Source organism: Ornithodoros turicata, chromosome 2 (genome assembly GCF_037126465.1).
Source record: "Ornithodoros turicata isolate Travis chromosome 2, ASM3712646v1, whole genome shotgun sequence".
Taxonomy (NCBI): Eukaryota; Metazoa; Arthropoda; class Arachnida; order Ixodida; family Argasidae; genus Ornithodoros; species Ornithodoros turicata.
In genome coordinates, this window is record NC_088202.1 from 102,387,815 (window position 1) to 102,415,748 (window position 27,934).

General features: G+C 44.2%; 1 protein-coding gene across 3 annotated transcripts; it reads left to right on the top strand.

Moving 5' to 3' along the window:
* Positions 1-1,024: 1,024 nt before the first annotated feature.
* On the top strand, positions 1,025-26,395 carry LOC135383906 (uncharacterized). Of its 3 annotated transcripts, none has more exons than XR_010420139.1 (4): positions 1,025-1,208; positions 1,398-1,465; positions 3,075-3,228; positions 5,272-5,462. XR_010420139.1 is itself a non-coding variant. In XM_064613195.1 (4 exons), the coding sequence occupies exons 2-4, from the start codon at positions 1,423-1,425 to the stop codon at positions 26,348-26,350; spliced, it is 339 nt and encodes a 112-aa protein (XP_064469265.1). In that variant the 5' UTR covers positions 1,025-1,208; positions 1,398-1,422; the 3' UTR covers positions 26,351-26,395. The 3 variants fall into 3 exon arrangements, 1 of the variants encoding a protein (XP_064469265.1); XR_010420140.1 differs by having other exon boundaries at positions 5,286-5,462; XM_064613195.1 differs by lacking the exon at positions 5,272-5,462 and adding an exon at positions 26,209-26,395.
* The last annotated feature ends 1,539 nt before the right edge of the window (positions 26,396-27,934 follow it).

A 27,934-nucleotide genomic window follows, 5' to 3' on the forward strand; every position in this document is an offset into this window, starting at 1 on the left:
ACGAACTTCCCCGCATAGCACGCTCCACGCTAACCATCATCTCGAACCATATCGCTATCTGCCCTGATTTGTTGAAAACGGGAGGCGGACGCCTTTTTTGTGACAACTATGAACAGTATAAGTGTCACAAAAACGCGCACGCTTCCCGTTTGCAACAGATCAGAACGATGTCATTCGAGATGATGGTTGGCTAGGAACGTGCTATGCGGTGAAGTTCATTTCTAAGAGTGTAGGATCGCAATCGAAAAGTAGTGAGCAAGACAAGTGAACGAAATAGCGTCTATTTGCGTAGTCTTGTGAACGTTATACTGAACGTTTGTGGTACGTATCTCTTATTCGTATTTTATTTTCATTCCTCGTTTTTCATTTATCTTCTAAGACACCTTGTCGTCCTCGGCCAGCAGGCAGGCCTCCCTTCCCGATACGATACGATACGATAGTCAGTGTTAAAACAAAGCCTCACCACATAACACGTTTCTTTCCAATCCAAGCATTGTTCTTCGGATTTCTTGAAAATGCGATGGCCATGCGTTTTTGGGACACTTTGCATATTCCATAATAAAGGAAGCGTGTGCCTTCATTTATTTTCCTTTTTTTCTTTGCGGAATAGCAAGCCGACGTCCCGTTGGGCTGACCTTTCCCCCTTCTTCTTCCTTTGGTCTAATAAATATATCTCCTCCCCGCCGTGCGCTTCGTGTTTTGAACAAGACAGAACAATGACATTCATGACGTTTGGCTCCGATAACAGTTAACAGCATTAACGTGTTATATGGCGAAGTTATATTTTAACGGCGTACCTACTCAGGACAGAACTTCACCGCATAGCACGTTGTCCACCAACCACTGCCACGAATGATAGGGTTACCGCTCCTTACCCTCAGAGCGAGGGGGGCGTACGCCTTTTTGTAGTAATTTGGAGATAAGATAATTGCTACAAAAGGGCGTACGCCCCCCCCCCCCCCTGTCTCTCTCTCTCTCTCTCTCTTCGAATCAGAAGTAATAGCCCTACCATCCGTGGCAGTGGTTGGCGCACAACGTGCTATGCGGTGAAGTTATGTTCTGAGAGTGTAGTGCGTAACCACAGTCCCCCTTCGCTCCAAGTATGCATAGCGTATTAAGCACGCATTCACTTTCCACGTGCATATAAACACGGGCGCTGCAGTCTTATTGCCGTTATAGCGATAAAGTTCTCTCAAGCAGTTCATCCGGTAAGTATCGATGGACTTCTTACGCCGTCGGTGGATTGTAAGCTTTCGTTAACGTGCTGCCTTCAATTGCCTTGTTTCGTTTTAACAGTTATTAGTTGAAATAAACGCGATGCTTTTAAGGTCGATCACATTAAGTGGATAAAGTGCAGCGATATTTGAACCTTTGTATTTTGCTTATTTTTGTACTAGTGACTTCAGAGCGTTCTTCAGCAAGATGAAGGTGGTCGCAGTTTCATTCCTGCTTTGTGCATTTGTCGGTATGTCCATTCAGTATACTTAGTTGCCATTAACTATCCACGCATGACCAGAATCTAGATCTAGTGATGGATCGTGATCATCTTGGCCTAGTGTCAATAATATTTTAAGTTACTAAAAGGCTTTAAAAGGGCTAGTCGTATGAAAATGCAAAATTTAAAACTGCTGTATTCGATATAACTGAAAACAATCGAATGCCCATAAACGGCTCAAGTTAAGCTTAAGTTAAGCTGCTCAAATGGCTAAACATTAAAAACAATTTTACAAATAATTGAAGCTGAATTCAAAGCTGATGATTCATTCTATAGTTAGGATTATTGTTAGGGAAGGTCACGCTCTGTCACAGCTACGTTTGTTCTTTGGGTCATGTTACTTCTCATAACCATATTCACCGGTATATCACCCTCACTCCAAACTTAGAAATGTCTACTGCGGTTATTCTCATGGAGAAAGACTATAGCCACCGTTAAGATGAAGCTGGTTAACATAGTTCGAGTCGCCCTACACAGCCTGTAGCCTGCGTTTCTTTTTCCTTTTTTTCTCTGTATACAAAAGGTCCTCCATGTACCCCAATCCTATACCCCCCCCCCCCCTTCACCTCTCTTCATGCCGAGGGACCTCCCACGCCCTTCTTTGGGTGGAAGAGAATATATATAACAAACAATTCTCGTAATGTCGATTTATTGCCCCTTCAAATGCGGTAGATATGCATCAGAAAATGGCACCACGAATTCCTTTGTCCCTTCACCAGTGTTGATAGTGCACATTCGATGTCAGACTTAGCCGTAACCCACGAACTCGTAGCCTGCGCAGATACCAGCGCCGAGAAGCTCTGGATTTGGGACTGCGTTGGAAACGCAGGGCTGAAAACAGGGCCCTGGAAAACAGGGCTGAGAGATACGCTGCCTCGTGACACTGGTTTCGCATGCTCGGTTTGGCGGTCATCGCATCTACGTGGATGGATGGATGCTCACTACCGGTTACGCTCCATGCGCGCTGCGTATTATATATATAAAAGAAAAACTGCCAAAGTGGTGCTGGCGCCTGCTGAGGCCATGCGCTAGCGCGCTACGGGTATGTCTGGCGGCGGGTGTACAATGATCCCAGAGCGTGCCGTGTTCGAGGCGCTACTAGTATGCATAGTACTACCAAAGGCACATGTCTTTTAAGAGCACGAAATCGTCCCTGCTACATGCTGTCTTGACGTTTCAAAGGGATGTTGGATATTGTCAGAGCTTCGCATACGCAATACACATAAAGCCGAACTTGGCCGCATGAAACCAACCATAATTAAAGTCCCTGGATTGGGACTTTAACCGTAATCCCATATGACATCGTTTCCTTTCCTGATTTGTTGAACACTGGAGGCGCACATCTTTTTGTGACACTTGTGTTTACGCCTCGTGCTTTCCACAATTCAGGCGTGATAACGTTATCATTTTGCGTAATGGTTGGCCTTCAGCATGTTACGTGGTGAAGTTCTGTTTTTAGAGTGTGTGGGGTACCCAAGCGACATTGCCAAGTAATAATACAGGTCGACACAGCCAGTAGAGCGTTTGAACGCAGAACACCATTCGTGAGTGACCCTTTCGCGCGTGTTTTACTTTGCAGCGACGGTACAAAGCGAATGCCCGGAGCTGGTTGCTCTCAGTGGCGTTATGCGTTGCTACGCGGAAGTGAAGGCGGAAGCCGAACGCCGGGGCCTGCCTGCCGGATCTGACGAGTTGGACCTTCCAAATCCAAAAAGACTCAAGGGTGCATGCTGGTATGAAACGCTTGCTGCCATTTCAACTTTTCAGCTCATATGCATTTCGCGGTAACTTGAGGAGGTGTTCATCCTTCGGTGATATGATTGCATGTCGGGCTGACATGAGGAAAAGGGTTAAAACTTGGCGGCTTTGTAAATCATATTTAAAAGTGATCAAACACTCCATGCGAGGACAAAGACAAAAGGACGAACATAAAATGAATCAGTGCAGTTGTCGTAGTGCATGTGTCGGAGATTTCCGGCGCACGACCAAAGACCCCCGCGTGGTCAAACTACCCGCTGTCTATTCGCGACTCCAGTGAACTATAGGTGGCGCCCCGAAATTCCAAGATGGCGGACGAGTGCAGGTCTCCCGAGCCAAGCGAGCGTAGGGATTGCAGTGTCGACCGAAGTATGTTAATCTGCTTCAGTTTTTCATATGCATAAATTGACGTGCTTCATGACAAAGAAATTAATTTTGTCTTCTGATTATCTCATACTGTGTCAGTTCAACTCAGAGAAGTAGGAAAAAAGTTTCCGTCGTCGGAGTTTATTTACAAACGTGAGTCGAACGTACGAAGGAGGCATTTTAGAATCTAAGAAGGCAAAGCAGGGACTAGTTTCTTAAGAAGCGTGACTTAGCCTGTATTTTGGAATGTGGATTAGTAGTCTGCAAGGCAATGCCATTTTTGAGTTCCTCCTCCGATAGTCCCGTAGTATGTGAGTGCTGCAAATGAACAACAGCTCCGTATGAAGTGTAGTGTCTCTAGGAATTAGATAGTTCTTGTCCGAACTTTGATGCTCAAATAATCGTAAAAAATTGTGATGAACAAGTTAACGTACACATGGGCATTTGCAAGAACTCAAGAGATCGCGTCTTTGGTGGTTTGGTGATGACAAAACGTGCTCATATGACGTGACGTTTGCATAACTCTGACTGCATGTCAAATGCATACGTGAACGATACATATTTTGAAATCCCGTGGCACACACGCGTATATCTGACACTTTGTCTTCACTTAACACCATACATGTGCAATTATTTAACATGCCATATGTTGCGCGGCGAAAATATGAGCGCTGCAAACATGCACTGGCACAGTGAAGTATTCTTTTTCTGCACTGCTCTTGGTATTCACGTACAACTTGGTTGATACTTTTATCTTTGCGAGTCATTCGTTGATACGTGTGAGACACCAGACAGAAGCTTTCTCTCGCAGAGAACACCCATAGTGGATGCTTGTCTACGCCGCATTAGTACGGTGATATTGTTTACTTTGCATGAGGTTTGAAAATGCGTGTCAGCAAGACAAAGACATGCCGGTTCCTTGTTCTGCATTCCGAAGATTAATATTATGATGAAACCGTGGCGACACAGTCGATCACGAAAGTGTGCGATGGGTCAACACATATGAGAATTCCGTTCTTCTTCCTTCTTGATTAGGAAATGATGAAAAGAAAGCGTGGCGTATTTCCAACATGCTGAGAAGAAATTCATACTGCAACATTCCTGTTTTCGATTTCGATACATTCTTTGTTGCCGGCCTTCTGTCCATTAGCAGGAGAAACGTGTTCTGCTGTACTGCTTCCCTGCCCCGACGCGATCTCGAACCTGCACTCGCAGCTTTTCGAAATCTCCGCCAGGTGGCTACGGCTTCGCTGGAGTCGCGAATACCCTGCTGCACGTACAGCATGTCGCCACAGAAACAGGCTGAGGCTCACATTACGGGTAAATCTACTTAAAAAAGTTGTTGTCTTCTTCTTTTAGCTTCGTCCGTGCAGCGAGGCGCCGTACACTGTTAGAAGAAAAGGTATACAAGGTGTCCCGGCTAAATGCGAACATATTTAAAATATATATATATATATATATATATATATATATATACATATAGTTGAAATAAATGGGAGACAGAAGACGAAAGTAGGGGAAGTAACAAAAAAGGGGTTTATTAAAACTTTAAAATCATAAAAGTTAGGGAGGATGTCTACGTTACGGCGGAAGCTCCGCCTTCTTCGGGACAAAAGAGCTATTTAGCTCTTTTCTATTTTTCCGTGATGCAGTGTGATGATTTTAGCATCTTGCGTGGACCGACTTTCCATGGAACGGAAACGTCACCTTGAGTCTCAGGAGCAGCGAAGGGGTTGTTAGGACGGTAACGGGAGAAGAACCGACGACGACTCAAAACCAGCTAATGAACCCGTTATCGCTTCATCCACTTTCTGTATGTTGAATAAAGTGTTTATTTGCCGGTTTTGAGTCGTCGTTGTAAGTTCTTGTCCCGTCTGTCTGCCCTGTCCAGTTCCTCCCGCTGCAACGGGGGCGGCGATGCCCTCATTCGCGCATTGTGGTGTTTTCTAGAAGGACGGAAATCCCTGAACACACGGGATGAGTGACCTGTAGCCTCTAACCAAGCTATCCTTCATCGCTGGAGGCTAACGATGTGGAACTCGAGAGAAGCCCACAAATACAGGAGGATGAGATATGTGTATTTAAGTGTACATATTTTAAATATAAAGACGCCTAAAACGGTATTTAAATATAAATACATTTTTCTTGCCTGTATTTAAATACGTATTTTAAATACATGTATTTATATTTTAAATACAATGTATTTAAATACTGCCCATCCCTGTCACATGTTCAACTCCAGCCCAAATGATCGTATTCGGACATTCCAAGCTGATACTTTTTCTGCGCGAAGATACAAAAGGGAAAGAAAACATTTGTACGATGTGTATGTGTGTGCTTTTTTTTCTTATTCAGTACCGAGCGAGAATAAATACACAAGTCATACTCTCGTGTAAAATTTGTACACAAAAGGAGGTGTTCAGTCAAAAGTGGCGTTCAGTCAAACGTCTTGAACAAAACCGCATTCAACTGAGCAGCATTCGGTCAAATTGGCGGACCACGTGCTAGCCACTAGGTGCCGATTTCGGGAATTGTCGCAAAAATAAAGTTGCTGAAGGCGCACCTTCATGGGGTAGACGGTTGGTACCATCACGTGCGAAATTCACAAGTTAGTATTTTTTGTTTAATTGGTGAGGGTATTACAAACGAAGAGTGCATAGCATAAGTACAGCCCCACTGATGCCAACACAGAATAAATTATTTCGCCATCGTGAACCGTTTTCTACTCTTCCAGCCGGGAGATTTTGGTGAAGCAGCAAAACGATACACAAGTCGAACAGAGTGCAAACCAAGGAAGCAGCCGACAGACACATGAATAGATGCGTTTGTTCCTCAAAGCTGCGTTCTCCTCAAGGGTTGTGCCTCATATGCACCAAATGCTCATAACCTCCAAACGCTCAAAACCTCCAAACGCTCATATGCACCGAAAAAAAGTTTGTGGTTTTGAGCGTTTGGTGCAAATGAGCAGGAGGGGAGAACCTGCTCATAAGCACCAAACGTCCAGAACACCCGAATGCTCATATGCACCGAAAGGCGGGCGACCACAAAGGCTGGGTCTTCCTCTCCCGCATTTGGAAGAAGGGCTTAGGGTGAGAGAGGTGGAATGAATGGCGGCTACCAAGGCCGCTTAATGTGTCCGTTTGAAGTTTACGTAACATTTGGGTTATCCTGAACCACACATCCACCGTCCCTCTTCTCTTCTCATATGGTCATGCAACATTTTCCTATTTAGCGTGAAGTGGTGTGAAATCCTATGGAATGGGTTACGGGCTCCCGCTGGGGCATCACACACTAATGTCCCGCGTAGAGATTATAGACAGATGTCTATGCAGCATCCTAATAAATCAATTCTACATGGAAAAGTGCAGTTGAACCTGTTTACTAATCACAGCCAAGAAGATGCGATACACGCTGCAAATACGAATTTATAATGTGCGCGAATTGGTCCATGATGGTCGTGAACGGCGCTTCTAGTGTCATCTCTCCCGATGTGTAGCGTCCGTAACTCCACGAAAACCAGTGACGAGCTTCCCGTATCGCAGCATTGTTCTGCGCGTAAATCCTGTGGCGCTGGTTTGGCTGCGCAAGCCGCTCCGTTCAGCAACTGTCTAATACGAAATAGAGCGGTAAATTTCAGTTTAGAAATAGGTTCATTTCCTCCATTTCTGTCTTTTGTCAACTCTTTTTTTTTTTTTTTTTATGTGTAGTGATCGGGCTGTACACAGAGAAAAACGTACCTGATTCGTATTATGTATGTCGCATTGAAATTCCACCAGGAACTTCGACAGCGACATCCGTGGCTGACTATGGAATTTCACACGTAAAGAGTTGTGCCATCCCTCCGCGTGGTTGTTGGTACGGATATCGTCGTCGTCGTCAAAGAAATTCCAAAGAGGGACATTTGCTAACCACTGCCGCTGAAAGTATTCGGCGAAAAGGGCCATGGCTGCTTCCGTCCTGGGGTCCGGAAGGCGGGGTCTTGATGGGACCAACGATAACGCCCAGTGAGCCTGAACTAGCCTTGGAGGAAGGAGGCTCAGCGCTGCACAGCGTCGCAGCCAGGCCCTGGCGTCATCGTAAGGTTCTGCCGCGTACACTCCAGTTCCACAGTATAAAGTCTATATCGGGAAACGTACAATTCAACTAGTTATAATATCTGACACACATGCTACAGTGGATGGACAATATATGGACAATTTCAACAATATAAATGGACAATTTCATGTAACTACCTTGAGCCCAAGCTCTCCCATTTTTCTTTGGAGGCACTGTCCAAAGTGGAACAGGCAGCCTTTTACTGTTGCGGACGGGAAAACCGAATGGAATGCTCCCATAGCGCCCTCCTCGAAGTCAAAATGTCCTCTTCCGCCAGAAATGGCTCCAACTGTACCATGCCTGTGAATAAATTAGTGACAATAGCCGGATGGGTTGAAGTATACGTATATGCAGCAAAACATCATGCTGTTATAAGTAAGGTATTATCTGGAAAAAGGGAAAGAAAAGATAGGTATATAGTTCATAGAGGTAAGCGAGCATAGTGGGCTTCATAGGGCTCCATTTTTATGTGAACATTTGTTGTACTTGCGCACGTGCGTACCTCCTTTCGAGTGAGTCTCGCACGGATTGGAAGAACACCCTGTATGTTGCCGAAGTCTTGTCCGGAAGTAGTCCCACTACTAGCGGGACAGCTTCGCCCCGTACGAAACCATGTATCGAATACAACTGACAAAACATTGCTGGTTTGTACGAGAACGTGCCGTCACAAACCCAGTGGTGGGAGCTGTGGAGCATGGCGAGGTCCAGCTGCGAAGAGAAGGCCAGCAAAGGGGGATTTCTGCTCTCAAGTATAAGGTAGGACCTCTTTATAAGGTAGGAGGTCTTTGTCAGCTCTTCCCATGTTTCCCTGGGGTCGCCAATCCCACGAAGAACAGGATACCGTTCATTAATCTTCCTCTGGTACGTAGGTCGCAGTGAGCTGTGTAGAAAAGAAGCGCACGTTCATAAATCTTATATTGATGATATGAAACGTACACGAGCAGTTCACAAATTCCAATCTCGGGGACGTCGTTTCCGCCGTTTCTAGCAGCCCATCAAAAGACCCGCGCCCTAAACGGCAGTAAAATAACTAGTGTATCGATCTACACGGCTATGATATTTTACTCTATACATGTTTTTCAACAGGCTCCAGGGTACTTGATAACGCGAAAATCTGTAAGCACCGGAATTTCAGTAAAAGCAGCTCCGCCTTATTCTAGTAAGTATAGGCCCATCGTCATTATTGCCCTTCGTATATGTGTAGAAGATGCTAGAAAATAGCATGATGACAGCACTGATGAACTAGAAAGATGCACTTTCTAATTCATCATGTGTGTTCATTATTCCCGAGCGCAACTCCTCGTTATCATAATGTCACCTGAAATCACCACCATAGTAGATGTCGAATACAAGAACACGGGTGTAGGAAAAAACGGTCCCGGAAATAACGGTCCCGGAAAGAAGGGTCCCACTGGCAAAAGGCGGAAAAAAGGTCCCGCAGGCATGGAATGGTTTTGCCATCGCTTGTGCACAAGAGCACATCTTTGGTGTGACAGATGATGCTCCTCAGACAGAGATAGTTATTATGTTTTGTGAATACGGTGTTTTATTTGCTCTTTATTGTTTCTTCTTGCTTTGAATTGCCTAGTTGTAGGACGTGACTACCCCGCTTGACTAAAATTCCTACCCCAAAGTCGGCAATAACTCGATCGGTAGCTGGCTTCGGGTAGTAGCTTCGGTTGGCGCTTACACTTGACGTCATTCTCTTTTCCGGCTTTGGCCGGAGTTCTTAGACCTAGGTCAGTGAACTTTTTTGTCTGTGTAACCTACTCTAGCCTAAGCATGGTACTGGTGAAAAGCTTTCTGTCCTTCGGTTAGCGCTTACACTTGACGTTATTCTCTTTTCCGGCTTTGGTCGGAGTTCTTTTTGTCTGTGTAATCTACTCTATCCTAGGCGTGGTCAGGAGGAGGCCTCGAATAAAAGTATGCTGGTTATACCAGTGGGGTGAGGGGTATATGTTTACTGAAAAAAAATGATACTAAACTAATAATGATAACTACAAGGAAAGGTCAGCCAGGTTGCGAAGCCGGTTTGCTACTCCTTAAACACAGAAAAGAACACGGGAGTGACAATAAAAAACTTGTGTCAGCACTAGTTCATAGACTGTTCATCCACGGTGTGCACGAATGTACTAAGAGTATTCAGAAGAATGTGCGGGAGAAAGAAAATAACGGCTGGGTCCGGTACCATTTTTTCCTGTCTTACTATAGCAGTGTGACGGTATCCGCCCATTTCATCGAACGCCGATTCATCGAACGCCGTTTCATCGAACGCCGATTCTTTGAACGCCATTTCATCGACACCAATTCATCGAACGCCGTTTCATCGAACGTCATTTCATCGAACACCATTTCAATGCCAAATGCCTCGAATACCGAAGTTGCAAATTCGAAAATTGGAGTCCACATCGCCTGTCGTGTCACTGAAAAAGCTCGTAATTTTATTTTTCGCTTTCCTCCCCTCATACAGGGTGTCCGAGAAAACGTGTCATTGAATTATAATATAAAAAAAACTACACCACCTATAATCATGCGGTCAACGGCATTTGTTCTTACTAGGTGTTTGCCACCTCCTGATGTGAATGTCGTGTAACGTAAGTTTAATTAGGTAAATTTTTGCGAACTGAAGTCGGAAATTTGCCGAGTAAAGGTCACTTTTTTCCCCACCAATGTGAAGAACGTGTCTAATTTATTCAAATTAATGATAATTTACAGGATATTCAGGGGCTATCCCATCACAAAAAATAGCCGAACATCATGCTCTACGGAGCTAGCGTGCGACAAATGTTTCAGCGCAGTCCTTGTCAGTCCGACGCAAGGAGGTTGGAAACCCAGCCCACACCAGCAACGCAGAAAGAGATAACACAGGCATGGCTTACCGCGTCCGACTTTCGCTGGGGATGGCACTTTCCGTCTCCCAATTTCAGGAACTGCCACTTTTTCTACTATCACTCTGTGGCATACCTGGGTGAATTACTTGTAAAATGTAATTATATTACATTACTCATTACTGCTACTGAAATGTAACGAAATTACATTACAATTACTACGCAAAAGTAATGACTTTACTTATCATTACTTTGCCATTATTGGCATACATGTTCCCGAGCTTTTGTGGAAGGCACAAGGGACAAAAACACACAAGTTGACGAAACTTGCCTTCCCCCAAACTTTCCGGGAAATGTATGGTGAAAATGTAACAACAGTTAGCTTGTACTCTTCTGTTTGTCTCTTCTACATGTCAGGCTAGTGTGCCACGTATGACGTATCGTTCCACAATGTAGAGACGAAGGTGACATAATGTATCACTACAACAAGAAGGTTGTCTGGAGGGCGGGGTTCGCAAACAATAAGTCTGCAATGCAACAAACCGTTGACCTGAACAACGTTTGTTTGTGCCTGGCTCGTCGACGGGAACTGAAGTTCCCCGTGCCGATCAGCCATACAGGACGAAAAGATCAGCACGGAACACAAGTTGGAAGCAACGCTGCGCAGCCAGCAGCCACCCCCACAGAAGCGGTCTATCAGGATCACAAATTAATAACTTGGAGCCTTACACAGAAATCGTCGTGAAATTACACACCAATTTAAGCACTGACGTTTTAAATAAATGGCCCGCGTTAGCTATGCAAGCACAATACAGAACGCCTATAGCTGTCGTAACTCTTCTGGTCTACATATTGAGACTGCCTTAGTAAGGAAACCTAAATGTCTCACCAGGTTGACTTCTCGTAACATGTCATCAGCCTGGAAAATTTTGAAGCCATTGAGTTGCGCGACGATAGTGCGTTTTAGTACAGCGTAGGAACTGTACTATGCGTATGGTTAGCGTTTGAGCAACACGATATGCGAGGTGGTATAGCGTGCTATACTAAAACCGTCTTGTGGTACCCCCCAGGTTCTGGCGTCTTCTCTGAAATAAAAGCGATTCGATGAATCGGCGTTCGATGAAACGGGCGCCACAGATTCAACGAAACGGCGTTCGATGAAATGTCCACTTTTCGACGAAACGGTGTTCGATGAAACGGCGTTCGATGAAATGTCACGGAACCCAGTGTGACATGTAATTGCCCGCTGTTTTTGTTCCTGAATAAATCCAAGCGTATTTGTGCAGTAATGTCATCTGTCCCGCACCGATCGAGTTACTGCCAACTTTGGGGTAGCAATTTTAACCAAGCGGGGTAGTCATGTGCTACTACTACGCAATCACTACGCAATTTATAATTGGTAATGTATTGAATGTCTAAATAAAGCACTTATCTATCTAAAAATTCAAAGCAAAAAAAGAAAGAGGAAAATAAAACACCGTGTTCATAAAATATAATACATATATCACTGTCACACCAAAGATGTGTGTTTAAGCGATGGCAAAGCAATATCGCCTGCCTGCGGGACCATTTTTTCCGCCTTGTGCCAGCGGGACCCTTCTTTCCGGGACCATTTTTTCCGGGACCGTTTTTTCCGGATCCCCAAGAACACTCTTACAATACGCAGTGAGATAGGCATACATTCGTTATGTTGAATCGTTACTGTATTGTCCCTCGTAATAATACGGGTATGTTATGCAACTCAACTCTAACTGATCGTGATACATTTCGGGGCAGAAGAGTGGTGGGCGTTCTTACGTACCGATACGTCAGCAGGTGACTTTCGATTTGGGCTCGCCTGTCATGCGGCACGGTTCCGTGCTCTTCTACAAACTTTCGCAAAAGAAAGCTGTATGCTTCCCGAGGCCTGTTGCAGGTTCCTCCGAAAATCTGCTCCCTGGCATTTCTTTCGAAATGTTTTGCAACTACCTGCAGAAACACAACAAATAAAAAATGACAATTAGTGAGGAAATTCACCGAATAAAGTGTGGCCCACAACCTAGCTGAACAGTAAGCGACAGACAATAAATAAATAAATAAAATAGGAAAACATGAGAAACTAGATATCGCAGAAAGGGGGAGTAGACACTGCACTGAGGTTAATGGGTGCAGCTTTTAACAAATTGATGAGTTCTTGCATGATAAAATTTGCGACTGGTATCCAGGTTTGCGTTGATTTCTAAATGGAAGTGCAATTTTGAATCCTAACCTTATCGGTAAAATACACAAACGTAATGTGCAGGCACAGCAAGCAGCAGCTCTCTCTTTCATTTTTCTCAATTTCACTCCTAATCCGAATACGTACCTTTGGTTCGGAGTGAGGACTGCAAACGTGACTTCCGTCCTTCACACATTGTGCGTTCGCCGTCTTTGGTTACGTAAATCACACTCGTACTAGTAGAAGCGGGGAGCTTTTGGACCACTGATAATTGTTGGAGTTCGCCATTGCTTTGCCGACCTTGCCGCAAGTCGCAAGTGGCCACAAGTGGGAATTACGCGTGTCTGGTGTTCGGAACACTGCAGTTTTCTGAACGGGAATATAATATGTTTTATCGTAAGATAGAATAGAATACAAGTAGAAAGAAAAATAAGCGTAAGATAATCTGTCTGGAAAAACTTCTCTTTTGAGTTGTGATGAAACTCCCCATCTCAAAATAAAGACGTTGTTCTCCTTTTAGTTTTGGGGAACATTGGGGCCACAGCTTAAAGTGTGGTTTTGGGGCGTTGCCCTTGAAGGTCCATGCTTCATAATGAATACGAGAAGAAAAGCTGGCGTAGGGGCGTTCAGAACTCTGGAAGAAGGTATAACCCCCTTTGAAAGGCTGAGCTTTGTCCTCAAACAAAAATATCCTTCGGACTTTCTAAACTGTGCGAGGAAGACAACTAAACCATTGGGGAAATGTCAGTGACCCAACGCAAACAACTGGGGCGCTATCAGATTGCGCTTTGTATCTCACTTTGCGACATCCACGCAGCCTGCAGACACATTCTAGTGAAAACCGAAAAAATACCAGTTCATCTGTTTGGCTACCGGTAACCGTAAATATTAAAACTACGAATCCCATAACTGAAACCACTTTCAGAGTTCTGACGCTGAACCGTAACCGAACCGATATTCGCTTCGGTTTCAGTCCCTGGTTGAGAGACCTGTGTTCTGTTTGGTCTTCTCTGTTCATTGTCTCATCTACTACAACGTTACATGAGAAATATGTACGCCGTCTTATTAATTATTTCATTGCCCTTACAACCCCGCTTCTGCTGAAGATACGGTTCATCAACATAGGAAGCACGAGAGAACAACTGTAGAACCTGTCTGACCAACATTTGGAAATACTAGCACCCAGGTTGAGTTGGGAACTAAACCGGACTACATCCGACGACATCCACATACCTCTCAACACTTAAACCTAAAACTTAACACTTAAAAACAGCAACCCATATACAGCGAGCGTGAAGTCTGAGTCTCAGGATAGTGAGCCCAGTTTAAAGCGTTTATATCCTTCCTTCGTCGTTTATATTCTTTAATTTCATACAGGGCTCAGGAAGAAATGAGGAACATTCCTCTGAGGAACATTCACTTTTGGTAATAATGGTGCCGTGATGTTACACGTAAGGCTTGTCTGCGCAGTGTGTCGACATGTTGCACGTGCCGCAGGGTAAGACTGCGGATAATTTGGACCACCTGGACTTCGGACGTTGACTTTTTACTAGGACGGTGTGAATATTTGGATTTTTGGAACACAGAAGCGAGTAATCGTATATCCTATTCCATTTCCGAATCTAATATGGAATTCAATGTTCGAATTCAGAATCGAATTTATGTTTCTTCTAAATCGAATATATTTGAATAGCCCCGAAACTGCACAGGTAAGGTCAGCACATGGAGGGCATAAAACAGAGTGAGCGCTATATATGCATTACACATACCGTACTTGTTTATACGCCAACATATGCTGTATATGTATCCGATATGGTTATTCAACGAGTCGCTTAATTAATTCGTATTCAGTTCCGTTTTAAAATGACTATTCCCACATAGCATTTCTTTGCAAAAGAGGGGTTGCTGTGGGTGACCAGGGTCAGTTTTGGTGCATTTACTTCGTTGTTCTTGCAATAAAGCAGCCTGTACAGTCACGGGCTCCCGAGACGTAACGCGTGACACCGCTAGACATATTGAAATACATTTTTGCCTGTCAATTTTGTTACTTATCCCCCCCCCCCGCGCATTTTATTTGCCTTTTTATACATCACCCTGCACGTCGATACGCGCGCTTTTAGGAAATAACTTGACATGCTCCTTGCTGTTCGGAATGACTTCTTCTTGTTTAAACTGGACAGGTACGCCTTTGTGTGACACTTAACATCTGTGTTAATTAGCAGAGAAAATGTTTTTTCGTGTTAGCGCTGCGAAGCAACTGTTGCTGTACGCGGTGTACAGGCGTGGGCAGAGGACAGCAGGAAGGAGTGTGAAGGGGTTACTATGCGTCCAGGGCCGGCTCAGGGCGAGGTGGGCCGACATTCGTCTGAAAAGTCTGCGGGAAAATCCAGTGCAAACGTCAGACATTACAGCCTGTACGGGGATTCGCGCCACCTTCCAGTCTCGGCGTGAAAACCGATCATCCCAACCGCTACTCCACGCGAGCTAGTACAGAAAAATGTACGCCCCGCTCTTAATTCCCTCAAACCTGAAATGATATAGCTGCGTCATCAGGCCTAAAATCTACAGTCGCAAATACCCGGCGTCGTGGTTGCGCACCTGTCAGTGTGACGTCACGCAGGATGTACTTCTTAGTATAAGAAGAAACAAAATAAGAATATCCCAGCCATGTGTGCACGTTGTATCAACAAACGTGACAATTGATTTCAGTGTATTCTCTACGCGAAATTGTAAGTGAAAGTGGCCCAAGCTTTCCAAGCAAAAATACTTAGTAAGTGGTCAGGTATTTTGGTATTTATTTTGACTTCAAGACCGGCAATATCGCAACCGGGGATTTCGCGACAATTCCACGCGTACCAAAAGTGAGTGTTTCTCAAGGTACACTTTTTCCGGTTCCATTTCCAACATATCTGCCAGAAATATGCAGAAGGTAGTTGCACCTTGGCGTTCACCATAATTCATCCCCTATTAATAACCGCTGTGAAGTGGGGTAGGGTCCCGGGGGGGGGGGGGGAAACATCCCATATCGTCATCACTTCTCCATTTATTTATTGTTGTTTTTGTTGGAGAACCGCATCCAAATCTTGTCGCGTTGTCTGTACTCCGCAAAATAAAATAAATTAATAAGAAGAGAGAGGGAAAGGAACACAAAAAACAGACGCAATTCGCATAATACAAGCGGTTCAGTGAATGTAACTGCTTTTATGTTCCTCATTGAATGGCGTGCAGCTCTTATTGTTCATTAACATCAATGTTAATTAAAAAACATATCTCTCCCAATTTCAACAAGTGCGAAGGGCGCATGACACTTGGTCGGCTTCGATCCGTTTCATCGTCTGTCCACAACGACTTTTTGGCGTATTTTGGCAACGTATTTTTGGGCGTCAGCACGCTGCGGGCCATTATTTCCGCCGACGCAACCAGCGACTATTTTTTCTGGGACCATTTTTTCCCGGAACCCATTACTTTCAATGCCATTACTGTGACATAATATTCTCCCACAAGTATAGTCACCCAGAGCGCCTTGGCGTTCCAGGTAACTGTCGGCAGGATATCCCTGAAATCAGTGCTAGTGCATTTGTGTCTGAGAAAATTTATTCAACGACTCACAGTCCATTTCTGCAGAAACGCCTGTGATATATACTAGTTCTTAAGTTCAGTGTAAACTTGTTCATATACGTGATATGTTAACTTTCCTGAATTTCCTGAAGTATTGTAATCGCTAATAAGGTGACACTGGCCGCACATCACCTCGCAAATCGCGCAGCCATGTACTCGGGAATATGTTTGAAGATTCGAGAAAAATATTCCCTGCAGAACAATAAGTAAGTAAACGACGTTTACAATATAGAATTTATTGCAACCACAGAAGAAGCTTGCGCTTGGTATAACACAAGAACAGAACACGACAACAACAAGAACAAGAACAACAACGTCGTCTCGTCGTGAAAGTGCTGGGCGAATGGCCTACGATATCTTTATTTTATACCATGGCGAAATTTCCTTCTTAGCATTCCCAGACTTTGAGTGCCCTTTCGCGCACATATCACTGTCCCATTTCGGATCGTTCCCTTTAAATTTGTCGTCAGCAATGAAAAGAGTGCCCAGAAGAAGCACAGTCTATTGGCTCCTCCCAACTTGAGGCCATTTTCTTCAATATGTGTCCTACTGGTTCGCGGGATACTTCCTCATTGTTCTATTCAATTCAATTTGATTCAATTCAATATTATTTTCCTTTCGGGTGGGAAAGAGTAAAAAGCCAGAAGGCTGTGCTGTTCGTGGATGTCAAAGGCCTGCAAATAACCAGTGGTCTCCCCTCTTTAGGTGAAAAAAAAAAGCAAGAAACAAACAAACAAACAAACAAAAAGCAGAGGACACTGATTGCCAGCTCCGTATGCTCGAGTCACAAGTTAGAGAAAAAGAGGTGCTAACTCCCTTCGAACGAACGGCGTCGATCAAACGGCTTTCGACCAAGCGGCGTTCGACCAAATGGGTGGACACCAAATAATGAACGAAAGGTACAAGCACGCCGACACGAAAAGCAAATGCGGCCAGTCAGCATGAGCCTGAAGGGTACTCTCGCACCTTTGCCCCTAAAAAAAGTCTAATTTGGCGTCTGAATTTGTTAAAAAAGGCTGAAATTCAATAGAGTCGAGTTTATAAGTTTAAATATAAATAATACAATAAGTTTATCAGTATTAGGGTGAGACAGATACATGCTACAGTGATGATAATGCATTACATTTTGGGAGCATCACAGTTAATACATTACGTTTTTCGGCATTATTTATTACTTGGGTTGGATGTTCTGGCGCTGTCTACAGCCAACGGATAAAAATTGTGCCGTGCCGAGGCACAGAAAAACGTCAACCTTCATAGCTAACAATGATCAGCAGAAGGTCACAAAGAAGGACCAGGAGCAGTCCACACGTGTCAAGATGGTGTCATCACCCTTTTTCTCCTTCAGCAGATCTTGGTCAAGGTCAATAAACGAAAGAGAAAAAGCCCTTGTTCTTGTAACAAGCGATTGGCTGTTTTTGTTGATGATGATGATGATAGGGGGAAAAAATGGAGATGTGAGCCCGCTCACTGCGGCACAAGCTACTCCAGGTCTAGTAAAGATAAAAAAAAGAAAAAAAAAAGGTCTAAAATGCCGAGAGCTCTCCTCCTTTCCCCCCTTTTCACCCTGCCTACACCCCCTATGCTCTTAACGAAGGTGATGAGTGAGCGCTGTGCACCCTGACGATGAATATTAAAAGCCATATAAAACCCTAGTTCAACCTTGTTTAGAGCATGCATCTGCAGCCCACGCCATCCACGCCATGAAAAAAAAAAAAAAGACAAAGTACAAAGATCTGCTCCCCGGCTTATATTGTCTAGGTTTCGAAGGACTTCTTGGGTTACATGTATGTTGGAAGAGCCAAATTTAGATTCACTTGCACGTAGGCGCAAAGTAAATAAACTAAACCACAACAAATAAGTAATAGCGATGTAGTAAATAAACTAAAACTGTTCTTTCTCGAAACCAATGGTCAGTTAACCACAAACATTAATAATATATTTTTAAAATTTGTCCACGTTCGATGCGAATAAATCATTCAAAATATCATTTATTTATTTATTTGCCAAAATGTTGATTATTTGACAAGTGACATCAGTTATTATTTGACAAAGTGTTGGGGGACTAGGGGTGAAAGGCATGTATGCCATATTTAGTCACTATCTGTCAGAGAGCAAGAACCTATCTAGCTGTCGAACGGGACAGGGTGAACAACCCAGGCCATGGGATCGCCTTCTGGATGCGAAAAAGTGAATTAGGATGAGGAATGTGTTTATAAGCAAGCGGATTACACAGAGTGAAATGTTCCTTAGGATAACAGCATTTAGAACAGAAGCTTTCTTTTGCTGTTTTCTTTTTCTTTTATGTTTCATCAACGCTCCAAGCGAACCAATAAAATAATCGATCAAACGACCGCTGCCGTTTCGATCAAATGGTGTTCGACCAAATGTCCCGCTTTCGAGCAAACGACGTTCGAAGAAAAAAGGCAAGTATATGGGCGCCATAAAGGCAAAATAAAATCACATCACATAAAAATGCGAAATAAAATCGCGATACAGGTGGTAAGGTGGTGAACAATTGTCCGGCTTCAGTGGTTCCGTGGGGAGCAACAGTCCGCGCCCCAGTGATTGAGCCCATACACCGACACTGCTTCTTTGACAATGTTGAGTATATATTAAATTGTGTATACAACATGAAGTCCCAATGAAATGAGTAATTCCTGATTTATCTGTATTTTCTGACCGTGGACTTTTGACTTTTTCTTTTTCTTTTTGTACAATATTGACCATATTGCAGGAGCCGAGGACCTTTCAAGCTAGAATCAAGCATTTTGTCCCAGGCTGCCTAACAGCTTGTGGAAATCAATACATACCACATACAAGCAGGATCGAGTTACATAAACCTCAAACTGACACATTAAGCGGCCTTGGTAGCCGCCATTCATTCCACCTCTCTCACCCTAAGCCCTTCTTCCAAATGCGGGAGAGGAAGACCCGGCCTTTGTGGTCGCCCGCCTTTCGGTGCATATGAGCATTTGGGTGTTCTGGACGTTTGGTGCTTATGAGCAGGTTCTCCCCTCCTGCTCATTTGCACCAAACGCTCAAAACCACCAACTTTTTTTCGGTGCATATGAGCGTTTGGAGGTTTTGAGCGTTTGGAGGTTATGAGCATTTGGTGCATATGAGCTACTACCCTCCTCAAGAACCCCTCCTTTCTTAGGAGATAAACCGCGCATCCCGAGCGAAGTCGGGGCGAACAAAAACAACAGGGTCACGCATGCTGTGGGGACTACATGCCACCGCGCTGTATCGCGCGCTTCTTGAACAACGGCGCTAGTTACAGCACTCGGCGCCCCTAGCGCCACCTCGTGGCTGGGTAGATCCCGGCGCCATCTCGTGCCCAGAAACGACGAAACGCCGCGGGTGATATCCCCTCTTAATGCTATAAGGAAAGGACAACGAAGTTTTTTTCGTTGTAACACACATCAACACGCATTTTTTCACATTGAGCTCCATCTGCCACATTTCGCACCGCGTAACAATAGATTGAAGACAGTTGTTTAATTTGACTTGGTTAGTAGTGTTTATACTAGAATACAAAATGCAATCATCAGCAAAGAAACGACACTGGATTCCCGGAATGGCGATGCAAAGGTCATTTATAAAAATTTGAAACAGCAACGGTGCAAGCACGGACCCCTGTGGTAGTCCGGAGAGAACTGCCAAGGAATGCGAATGGGCTCCACCAACACTCACGGACTGCTTCTGATTAGGAAGATAGGAGTGAAACCATTGCAGTATACGATCATTACTTGTTATGTTTTTCAATTTATACAACAGCTTAGTGTGCGAAACTCTGTCGAATGCCTTTCATAGATCTAAAAACACAACGTCTGTTTGACCACCTTTGTCTACAACAGAGGCAAAGTCATGAACTATGTGTACAAGTTGCGTAACTGTCGAATAACCTCGCCTGAAGCCGTGCTGCTCTTTCACCAAGAAATCACTTTCTTCCAAAACGCTAATTATGTGTTTGAAGACAATATGTTTTAGAACTTTGCTACTAGTACTTAGTAGTGATACCGGCCTGTAGTTAGTAATGTTTGATTTATCACCGCTTTTAAATATTGGTACCACTTTGGCTACCTTCCAGTCAGACGGGATTTCTACCGATCTTAAACTGGATCGGTAAATGACACAAAGAAACTTTGAACACCACTCTGCCTACCGCTGTAAAAAAACATTGGGTATCCCGTCTGGACCACACGCCTTCTTCGTGTCCAGCCGGAGGAAGCCTATCTAAGACACCTTCTGTGAACACTTCGACATCGCTCAGACCAAAGCAGGTAGAAGAGAAAGGTGGTTCTGTACAGTCGTCGTTGGTGTACACAGAGGCAAACCATCCGTTGAATTCATCCGCGATTCTCGCGCCGTCGACAACTGCCACCCCATTGAGTTTAATCTCTTTAATCTTATTGTCCTTTTTAACCAGATGACGCCAGAACCGTCTTGGATTATGTTTAAGAAAGTTGTGCATAGTAACATTAAAGAAGTGGAAACGAGAACGGCGTACTAGTGAACGCAAATTTTGACGCAATACCGGGAGTGAGCCTTTGTGCCCTGGATGGAACCTTTCTATCTTATTTATTTTACGTTTTAACTGTAAAATCTCACGCGTTATCCAAGGATTACGCCTCTTCCGCTTGACTGTGCGCAAAGGCACAAACTTTTCGATGCACTCCAGGGCCAAATTCTTAAAGAAAAGCCATCTTTTGTCAACAGAGACTGCGGTATCCTCACAAAGCACCACAAATCAGTCAAAAGATTCTTCCAGCATGTCCACAACATCAGTATCACTTGCCCTGCTGAAATCACGATATGTGTTGGTCTCAATATTTGTCCCCCAGTTAATTGACATGTTCAATGTGCAAACAACTGCATCGGGGTCAGATATTCCGTCTGCGATCGACACATCAATTAGTGTATTTGCTGCAGCGTGAGATAAGAAAACGAGGTCAATCAACGACTCGCCATCATTGGTCCTACGCGTGGGAGCATCTACCACCTGCGATAAGTTGTTATCAAAAGCGATATCAGTTAAGAGGCGAGAGTGTTCACATCCAGCTGCAGGCAACATGTTTTTCCAGTCTATTAGCGGGAGGTTGAAGTCACCAGCCAAAATCACAGATGGAAATTCCTTAGATTTCGTGTCGAGAAAGTGGGACAATTCATGAAGTACCAGAGCAAGCGTAGTAGAGCAAGCGTTTGGGTTGGTTGGTTCATATTGGATTAAAAACAATTAAAAACCCTCATGAAGTACATCTGTACTTGCTCGAGGGCGCCTGTAGAATCCTCCCAGCAAAAATGAACAGGTATGACTCTTTACAGCAACTCAAACCATCTCGCACCCGTGGTCATGTTCAACAACTGATGCAGGGAAGCACTCCTTAACAAGTATGGCTACACCGCCTCCACGTGAACCACGGTCACGGCGGAAATTGCTGGATCCATCAAGAAAGATCTCATTATCTTGAATGCTTTCGTTCAACCAAGATTCAGTCACTACTGTAATGTCAGGATCGAACGCAAGTAATATTGACTCCAGCTCCGCCACCTTGTTGACAACACTCCTCGCATTAATATTTAGCAACCTAAAGGGGCGCCGTCAACATGTGTCGTATCAGACGTCAGATAGTCGACATGAATTTTGGCACCAAAGCGAAGCCGCCCAAGGAAAGGCCTAAAAAGGCAGCCTTCATGCCATACATTGGGGCAAAGAAGCCTATACGCCACGTGCACAGACTAAAGGTGGCGCTTTGCGTGGCCACGTAGCGGTGGGAAAGCGAACTTTTTGTGTGAGTCGTCCGATATCGGAACCAGTCAAAAGTGTATGTGGCGGGCGTCATGCAAGTAAAAAATGTGTGAATCGGTTGTGTAATTTCGCCGGTATCAATCGCTTTAAAGTGCGAACGACTGCTTTCTGTACTCAGCGGCCAAAAAGGCATAAGACGATATGCAGAAGCAGGTTTGTGAGCGTTATTAAAATTTTTTTTGCTTTTCTTTCCGCGCACCGCACTTGTGTGTGTTTTCTTTCATACCTTTTACAGTAAGTTTGCAAAGCTTGCACTCACACCAAAAGGATGCAGAAGTCGCATTACCTGAGTGGGACAAAGCGACAAGATCCAAGCTAGTTGGAAGTTCATGTCTGAATTGAGAACATACATCACGAACGATATACGGTCTAATTACGGCAATCAATTAGAATCATTGGCCTAAAAAAGACAGATAGAATTCACGGAGTAGCTTATTTTGTGACACGTACGTTTGACGGCCTACACCCATCTTCTTCTCCTGTCCACTTCGTGTGGATTTGGCGGGAAAGCGATTACACTTGCTGTACCAGTTGTATTGAGCGCATTGCGACTGTTCCTTCTGTTCCTGTCATTTTTTTTTAGTACAGATAATGCGATTTCTTACAGATATGTCCGAAAAATGGTACCTGCGTTCTTTTATAACAGGACGGATTACAGAGGAGTAAGCAAAGAGGCACATTACCTTTATTCGTACCAATAAAATAAAACACACATAAACGCTTTGCACTGAGCTCACTAGCCTGGCTCCCACCTCATACTCGCTGTACGGGGGTTCTTGGATGTAGTTCCCAATTCAACCTAGTGTTACAATTCCCAATTCAAGCTGGTGTTTTCCTGTTATTGGTCAGACAGGTTTTACAGTTGTTCTGTCATACTTTTTATGTCGATGAACCGTATCTTCAGCAGAAGCGGAGTTGAAAAGCCAATGAATCACCGAATGAGAGGGCAACAGCTTTTATTATCCATAAACATAACACGGAAAAGGTGCGGGGGACAACTGTAAAACTCGTGTCTCATTTTCCTTTTCTTCTTTTCCAATGAAGCTCAAACTTATAAACTCAAATCTCGTGTCTGACCAACAGTAGAAAAATACTAGCATCCAGCGAAGGATAGCGCTAGCGAACTAGTGCTGCGAATGATGTCGCTTTTATGTTACTCATTGAATGACCTGCAGATTTTATTATCTGTTAACAGATGAAAAAAGGCCTATGCCTCCTTTTTCGACGAATGGGGAGAGCGAGTGGTAACACTCGGTTGGCTGTGATTTGTTTCGTTAGTTATCCGCATCTACGCCCCTGTATTTTTGGGTGCGCAGGAACATGTGGGACCATTTTTCTGCCCACACAACCAGGAACCTTTTTTTTCCTACGCCCGGCGTTCTACGTATTTGTGCACCCAACTGCGCAACAGCTCGTGCGCTACGGCATTACTTTTACCAGCTATCAATTCAGCCGCGGCGTCACCGAAGCAAGGTGAATATTGAAAGCGTACGAATAGCCCTCGGGAACCAAGCAAACTCACACAAAAAGTTCTTATGGGTGCCGCCCGTGGCGCGGCGGCCGCTTTGCACGAAGTGTATCAAAATCAGCCTCCTGTACCGATATGTGAAATGAAGCGTATGATGCATGCCTCGCGGGCAGCTTGGTACATGTAAACTGGTCGCTGTTCAATGCGTTTGATATGACCTCAGACAGGTCCTCACTAGAGGTCGAGGGATGCAGCCTGGATACAAAGATGGCTTTCTCCCGCGGAGGTTTTGCCACAGCTCGCAACTTACTGTCTTTCGATGAGTTTGGAAGTTAATTAAGACATTGCCTTAGGAGTTTGCTATTGCCCTCCTGAGGAGTGCCCTTCGGCCTATGCTATAATGCAATTGATTTCATCTCGGAAAAAGTGATATATATATCTTTAAAAAATATGTTCACACTTAGCTGGGACACCCTGTATAAGAGCTATACAAAGCGTATAAATCATGGCAAAAGTAACATATTTATATCTTTCATCGTCGCCTATACACCGTTTCAACCATATGTAAGGTATAGAACAGTGAGGTATTATGAGGGACATCTGTATCACACTTATACCTTGCGCGTGCTTTGTATACCTTTACGTGCGGCACCACATTAACTTGTAGAAATAGTATCAGCTGGTTTTAACAGTAACTTTTTAGTTTAAAAGGTACACATATTCGTTAGCACATTAGTGTCTGAATAAATAAGGGCAAGGATTCGCGACAGCCTATAGTTTCTGTTCCTGAAACACCCAAATGTATGCGTCCTCACTTGTAAAGTCGCTCCTCGGGTGAACATGGCTCCGCACTGCCGAAGTCTGGTGCACAGTGCTACCAAATCAGAGCTGGCTAACTACACCATGGGATAACTGCACCATCCCTCAACATATTTTTTTTCTTTATCACATCACCATCACATTCCGTCAAGCACCCCCCCCCCCCCCCCACACACACACATCTCTCTAGTGTATAGTACTGTTCTCCAGCAATTGCCATAACTAGGGTTGCTTACCGAAAATAATAACTTATTCTACAGGGTTCGCCAAGATAAACTTCGGGGTTTGTAACCGAGATAGAACAAATAGAAACAGTGCCGGGAAGCTAAAGTGGATGTTAGAGGACGTATTATGCCCCAAAATTTTATATCGATACTGCCACTTAGTCCGTTTCTCTGCGTATAAATCGTGAACATTAAAAAAAACGCCGCCGCCTAACATTTCCAGTCGGCTACACCTCTGTTTCAGCTCCTTCCGTCAGATGGCGAAACGGTTGAACGCGGCGTTGCAGACGATATCGAAACCCAGTGAACAAGTGCAACTGAATGTAGAGGACTACAGTGCGAAGTCGTCTGCAACGCCGCGACTCGACCGTGTCGCCATCTGACGGAAGGAGCTGAAACACAGGGTGTAGCCGACTGGAAATGTTAGGCAGCGGCGGTTTTTTAATTTTCGCGATTTATCCGCAGAGAAACGGACCAGGTGGCAGTATCGACATACAATTTTGGCATACAGTTAAATACAGTTTGACATACAGTTTTAATACGTCATCTAACATCTACTTTAGCTTCCCGACACTGTTTCTATTTGTATTATCTTCGTTACAAACCCCGAAGTTTATCTTGGCGAACCTTGTATTTCCTGTGCATAAGAAATTCCATTTTTCGTTTCGTTTCCGGTGCCGTTTCCAGACGCTTTTCGGTAGCGGTTTCCGTTTCCTCAGCGGATTTTCGTTTCCGTTTCTATTTTCGTTCAGAATTTGAGTACTTCACGTTTCCGGTTCCGGTACTTTCTATGTCATACTTGAAGTCGGAAAACACAGAAGACGTATGTGGTCTCCCCCGAACACTCATATACTCGGCAGGCACCAACTTGGCACAACTTGGGTACAAACTCGAGCAGAACCAACACTGAGTTGCGTGCATATGTTGTTGCGGTTTCTTCCGAATTGGATTGGATAGAATTATTTTAATACATTGGGAAGCTTGTGAGCTCCCCCCCCCCCCCCCCCACAGAGGAAATTATCTGCATGAACCATTCGCATTGTCTACATGTATTTCGCCATTAAACCAATCTGATGACTGATGAGATGTAATGGAAGAACACAAATATGTGCATATTTATTGATTTATTAATACTCTCAAGGCAAGGCACTACAGAAGGTAGTGGCGGTTAGTTATAAGTCGATGGAACATATTGGCATTTATACCACTGATTGATTCCACTATGGATTCCATATATTGATTGCACCCTAAGCTTGTCGTAGGTACGAATGAATCGGCTTATTGGCTTAAACACGGCTTTTCCTTATGGGTTCCAATTGAGGCAAGTTTGCCCCGCTGAATATTTTGCAAAGGCACGCCTTTTCCGCACTCTACGGCAGCGTTCTGTGGGAGACTTTCACTGCTTGACTTATTGCTATGTCGGTGATTTTCACTCCCATCAACTTTTTATTACACAGTGCACGTGTGACAGTTACAGTGTCAGATGACATGCCTCCACCACTTCAATTTATGTTTGTCTGTTACGCAGTTTGCTGAAGTCAACGGACACCTGCTTCAAAAGGGAATTCGTAGGTGAATGCGCCCTGCTTGGTCAGGACCTTACTTTACAGGTACAGCAAGGTGTTGAACGGAAGTTGGGAGAACTGCGGTGTGATAATGTTTCCTGCTAGAGTGCGATTCATCTGGCAGTTAAATAAATTACTCCGCACAATGTTTTCATGTACAGTTTCTGCAGTGTTTAATAACTTTGTTAATCTTTAGCATTGTGAATCTTTACTCTGAGCAAACCACTTAGGAATAATCAGGAAGGTGTTTTGCATGCTGTAATAACTTCAGCAGAATGTGAAGAAATTTGCACAAGCCACTTCCACGCAGACGTAACATTCTGAATTATTTTTAACTGCGAGAAAATTGTTGTCCTGTCTACTTATTTATGACGTTACCTCAAAGGCCCAAGCAGGCATTACATTAGGGTACAGTAGTTAGCAAAAAAGCAAAAGAGAAGGAAGAAAAAACAGCAACACAAAAAACAGGATATACACATAGAACACGCAATGTACAGTGTACATGATTCAGTGAAAGAAAAGAATACAAGTCAGCGCGAAAAATGCTGGGGTCACGGATGAGAACGAAGGCTTCGGGAAGGCCATTCCAGTCTCTGCCGCTCAGTGGAAAGAATGATTCCGGATAATATCAAGTATGAGTAGTGGGACGGAATGACTTTAATGGTAAGGTCAATACATAGTGAGAGATGTGTTGCAGGCAGGATGTAAGTGCCGCACAAGGAGGAGGTGTAAATGAACTTATGGAAGAGAGGCAGAAGCGGAAGAATTTGGGACGTAAAGCGAGAGCGGGGGAGGTTAAATGAAGCCTTTAGAGCAGAGGCGCTCAAATGATAAGAGCAGTTTGAGAGAATAAAGCGAGTCGCCCTGTTCTGAATACTTCGTATGAGGTCGCGGAGATGTGACTGATGGGGGTCCATATGGAAGATGCATACGCTAGTTTAGGACGAACTAGGATAATGTAGACTTGAAAACGGACAGAGGGAGGAGAAAGCTTCAGGTTGCTCCTGATGAAACGAAGGGTATACAGTTGGTAGAAGCGGTGACATGCTTAATGTGATCGCTCCACACTGTTAGAAGAAAAGGTATAAAAGAGGTATAACGAAGGTATAAACCAGGACTTAACTACCATATTTATACCTCATCACCAACATCGCCGAGGCTATACCTTCCACGCCAGTTGAGGGTATAACAAGGTGCTTCTCCCTCGCGTTTATCCCCTTGGTATTTTGTATACCTTTAGATATGAACCTGTGGTACCACATTAATTTGTGGTGGTGACAGTACACCATCTCAGCTAAGCACTAATTTAATTAGGAAACACAGTTAGTAGTGCAGTTGCATCGTAATTACTAGGGGGAGTTGTTTATAGCAGCGTGTTATTTGATCCTGAAATGACCAAATCTACGCGTCCTCACTCACACAGTTGCTCACCGGGCGAAGGTGCCCCACATTTTGCGAAGCCACGATGTGTTATACCAGTATCTGTTCTCCACCAAATCCCCCCAAGTTGGTTCTTGCGTGGCTAGTAATCTGCACGAGCTCTACTTTACGTTTTACACCTGCACTTTGTGAATATGAGTTTGTGGGTACTTGTGTGTGTGTGCGTGTACAGGTCCCGACAAAAGTTTACGGAACACTGGAGTGGTGTATATAGTCGTCTGAGCGACACGGTTGCTGGAAACAGGAGCA

Bases quoted from the DNA above. Each gene is read 5' to 3' on its own strand.
- LOC135383906 (XM_064613195.1), top strand. From the start codon at position 1,423: ATGAAGGTGGTCGCAGTTTCATTCCTGCTTTGTGCATTTGTCG. The intron at 1,466-3,074 runs GTATGTCCATTC...TTTACTTTGCAG, and splicing joins CCTGCTTTGTGCATTTGTCG to CGACGGTACAAAGCGAATGC. The intron at 3,229-26,208 runs GTATGAAACGCT...TCTGTTACGCAG, and splicing joins AGACTCAAGGGTGCATGCTG to TTTGCTGAAGTCAACGGACA.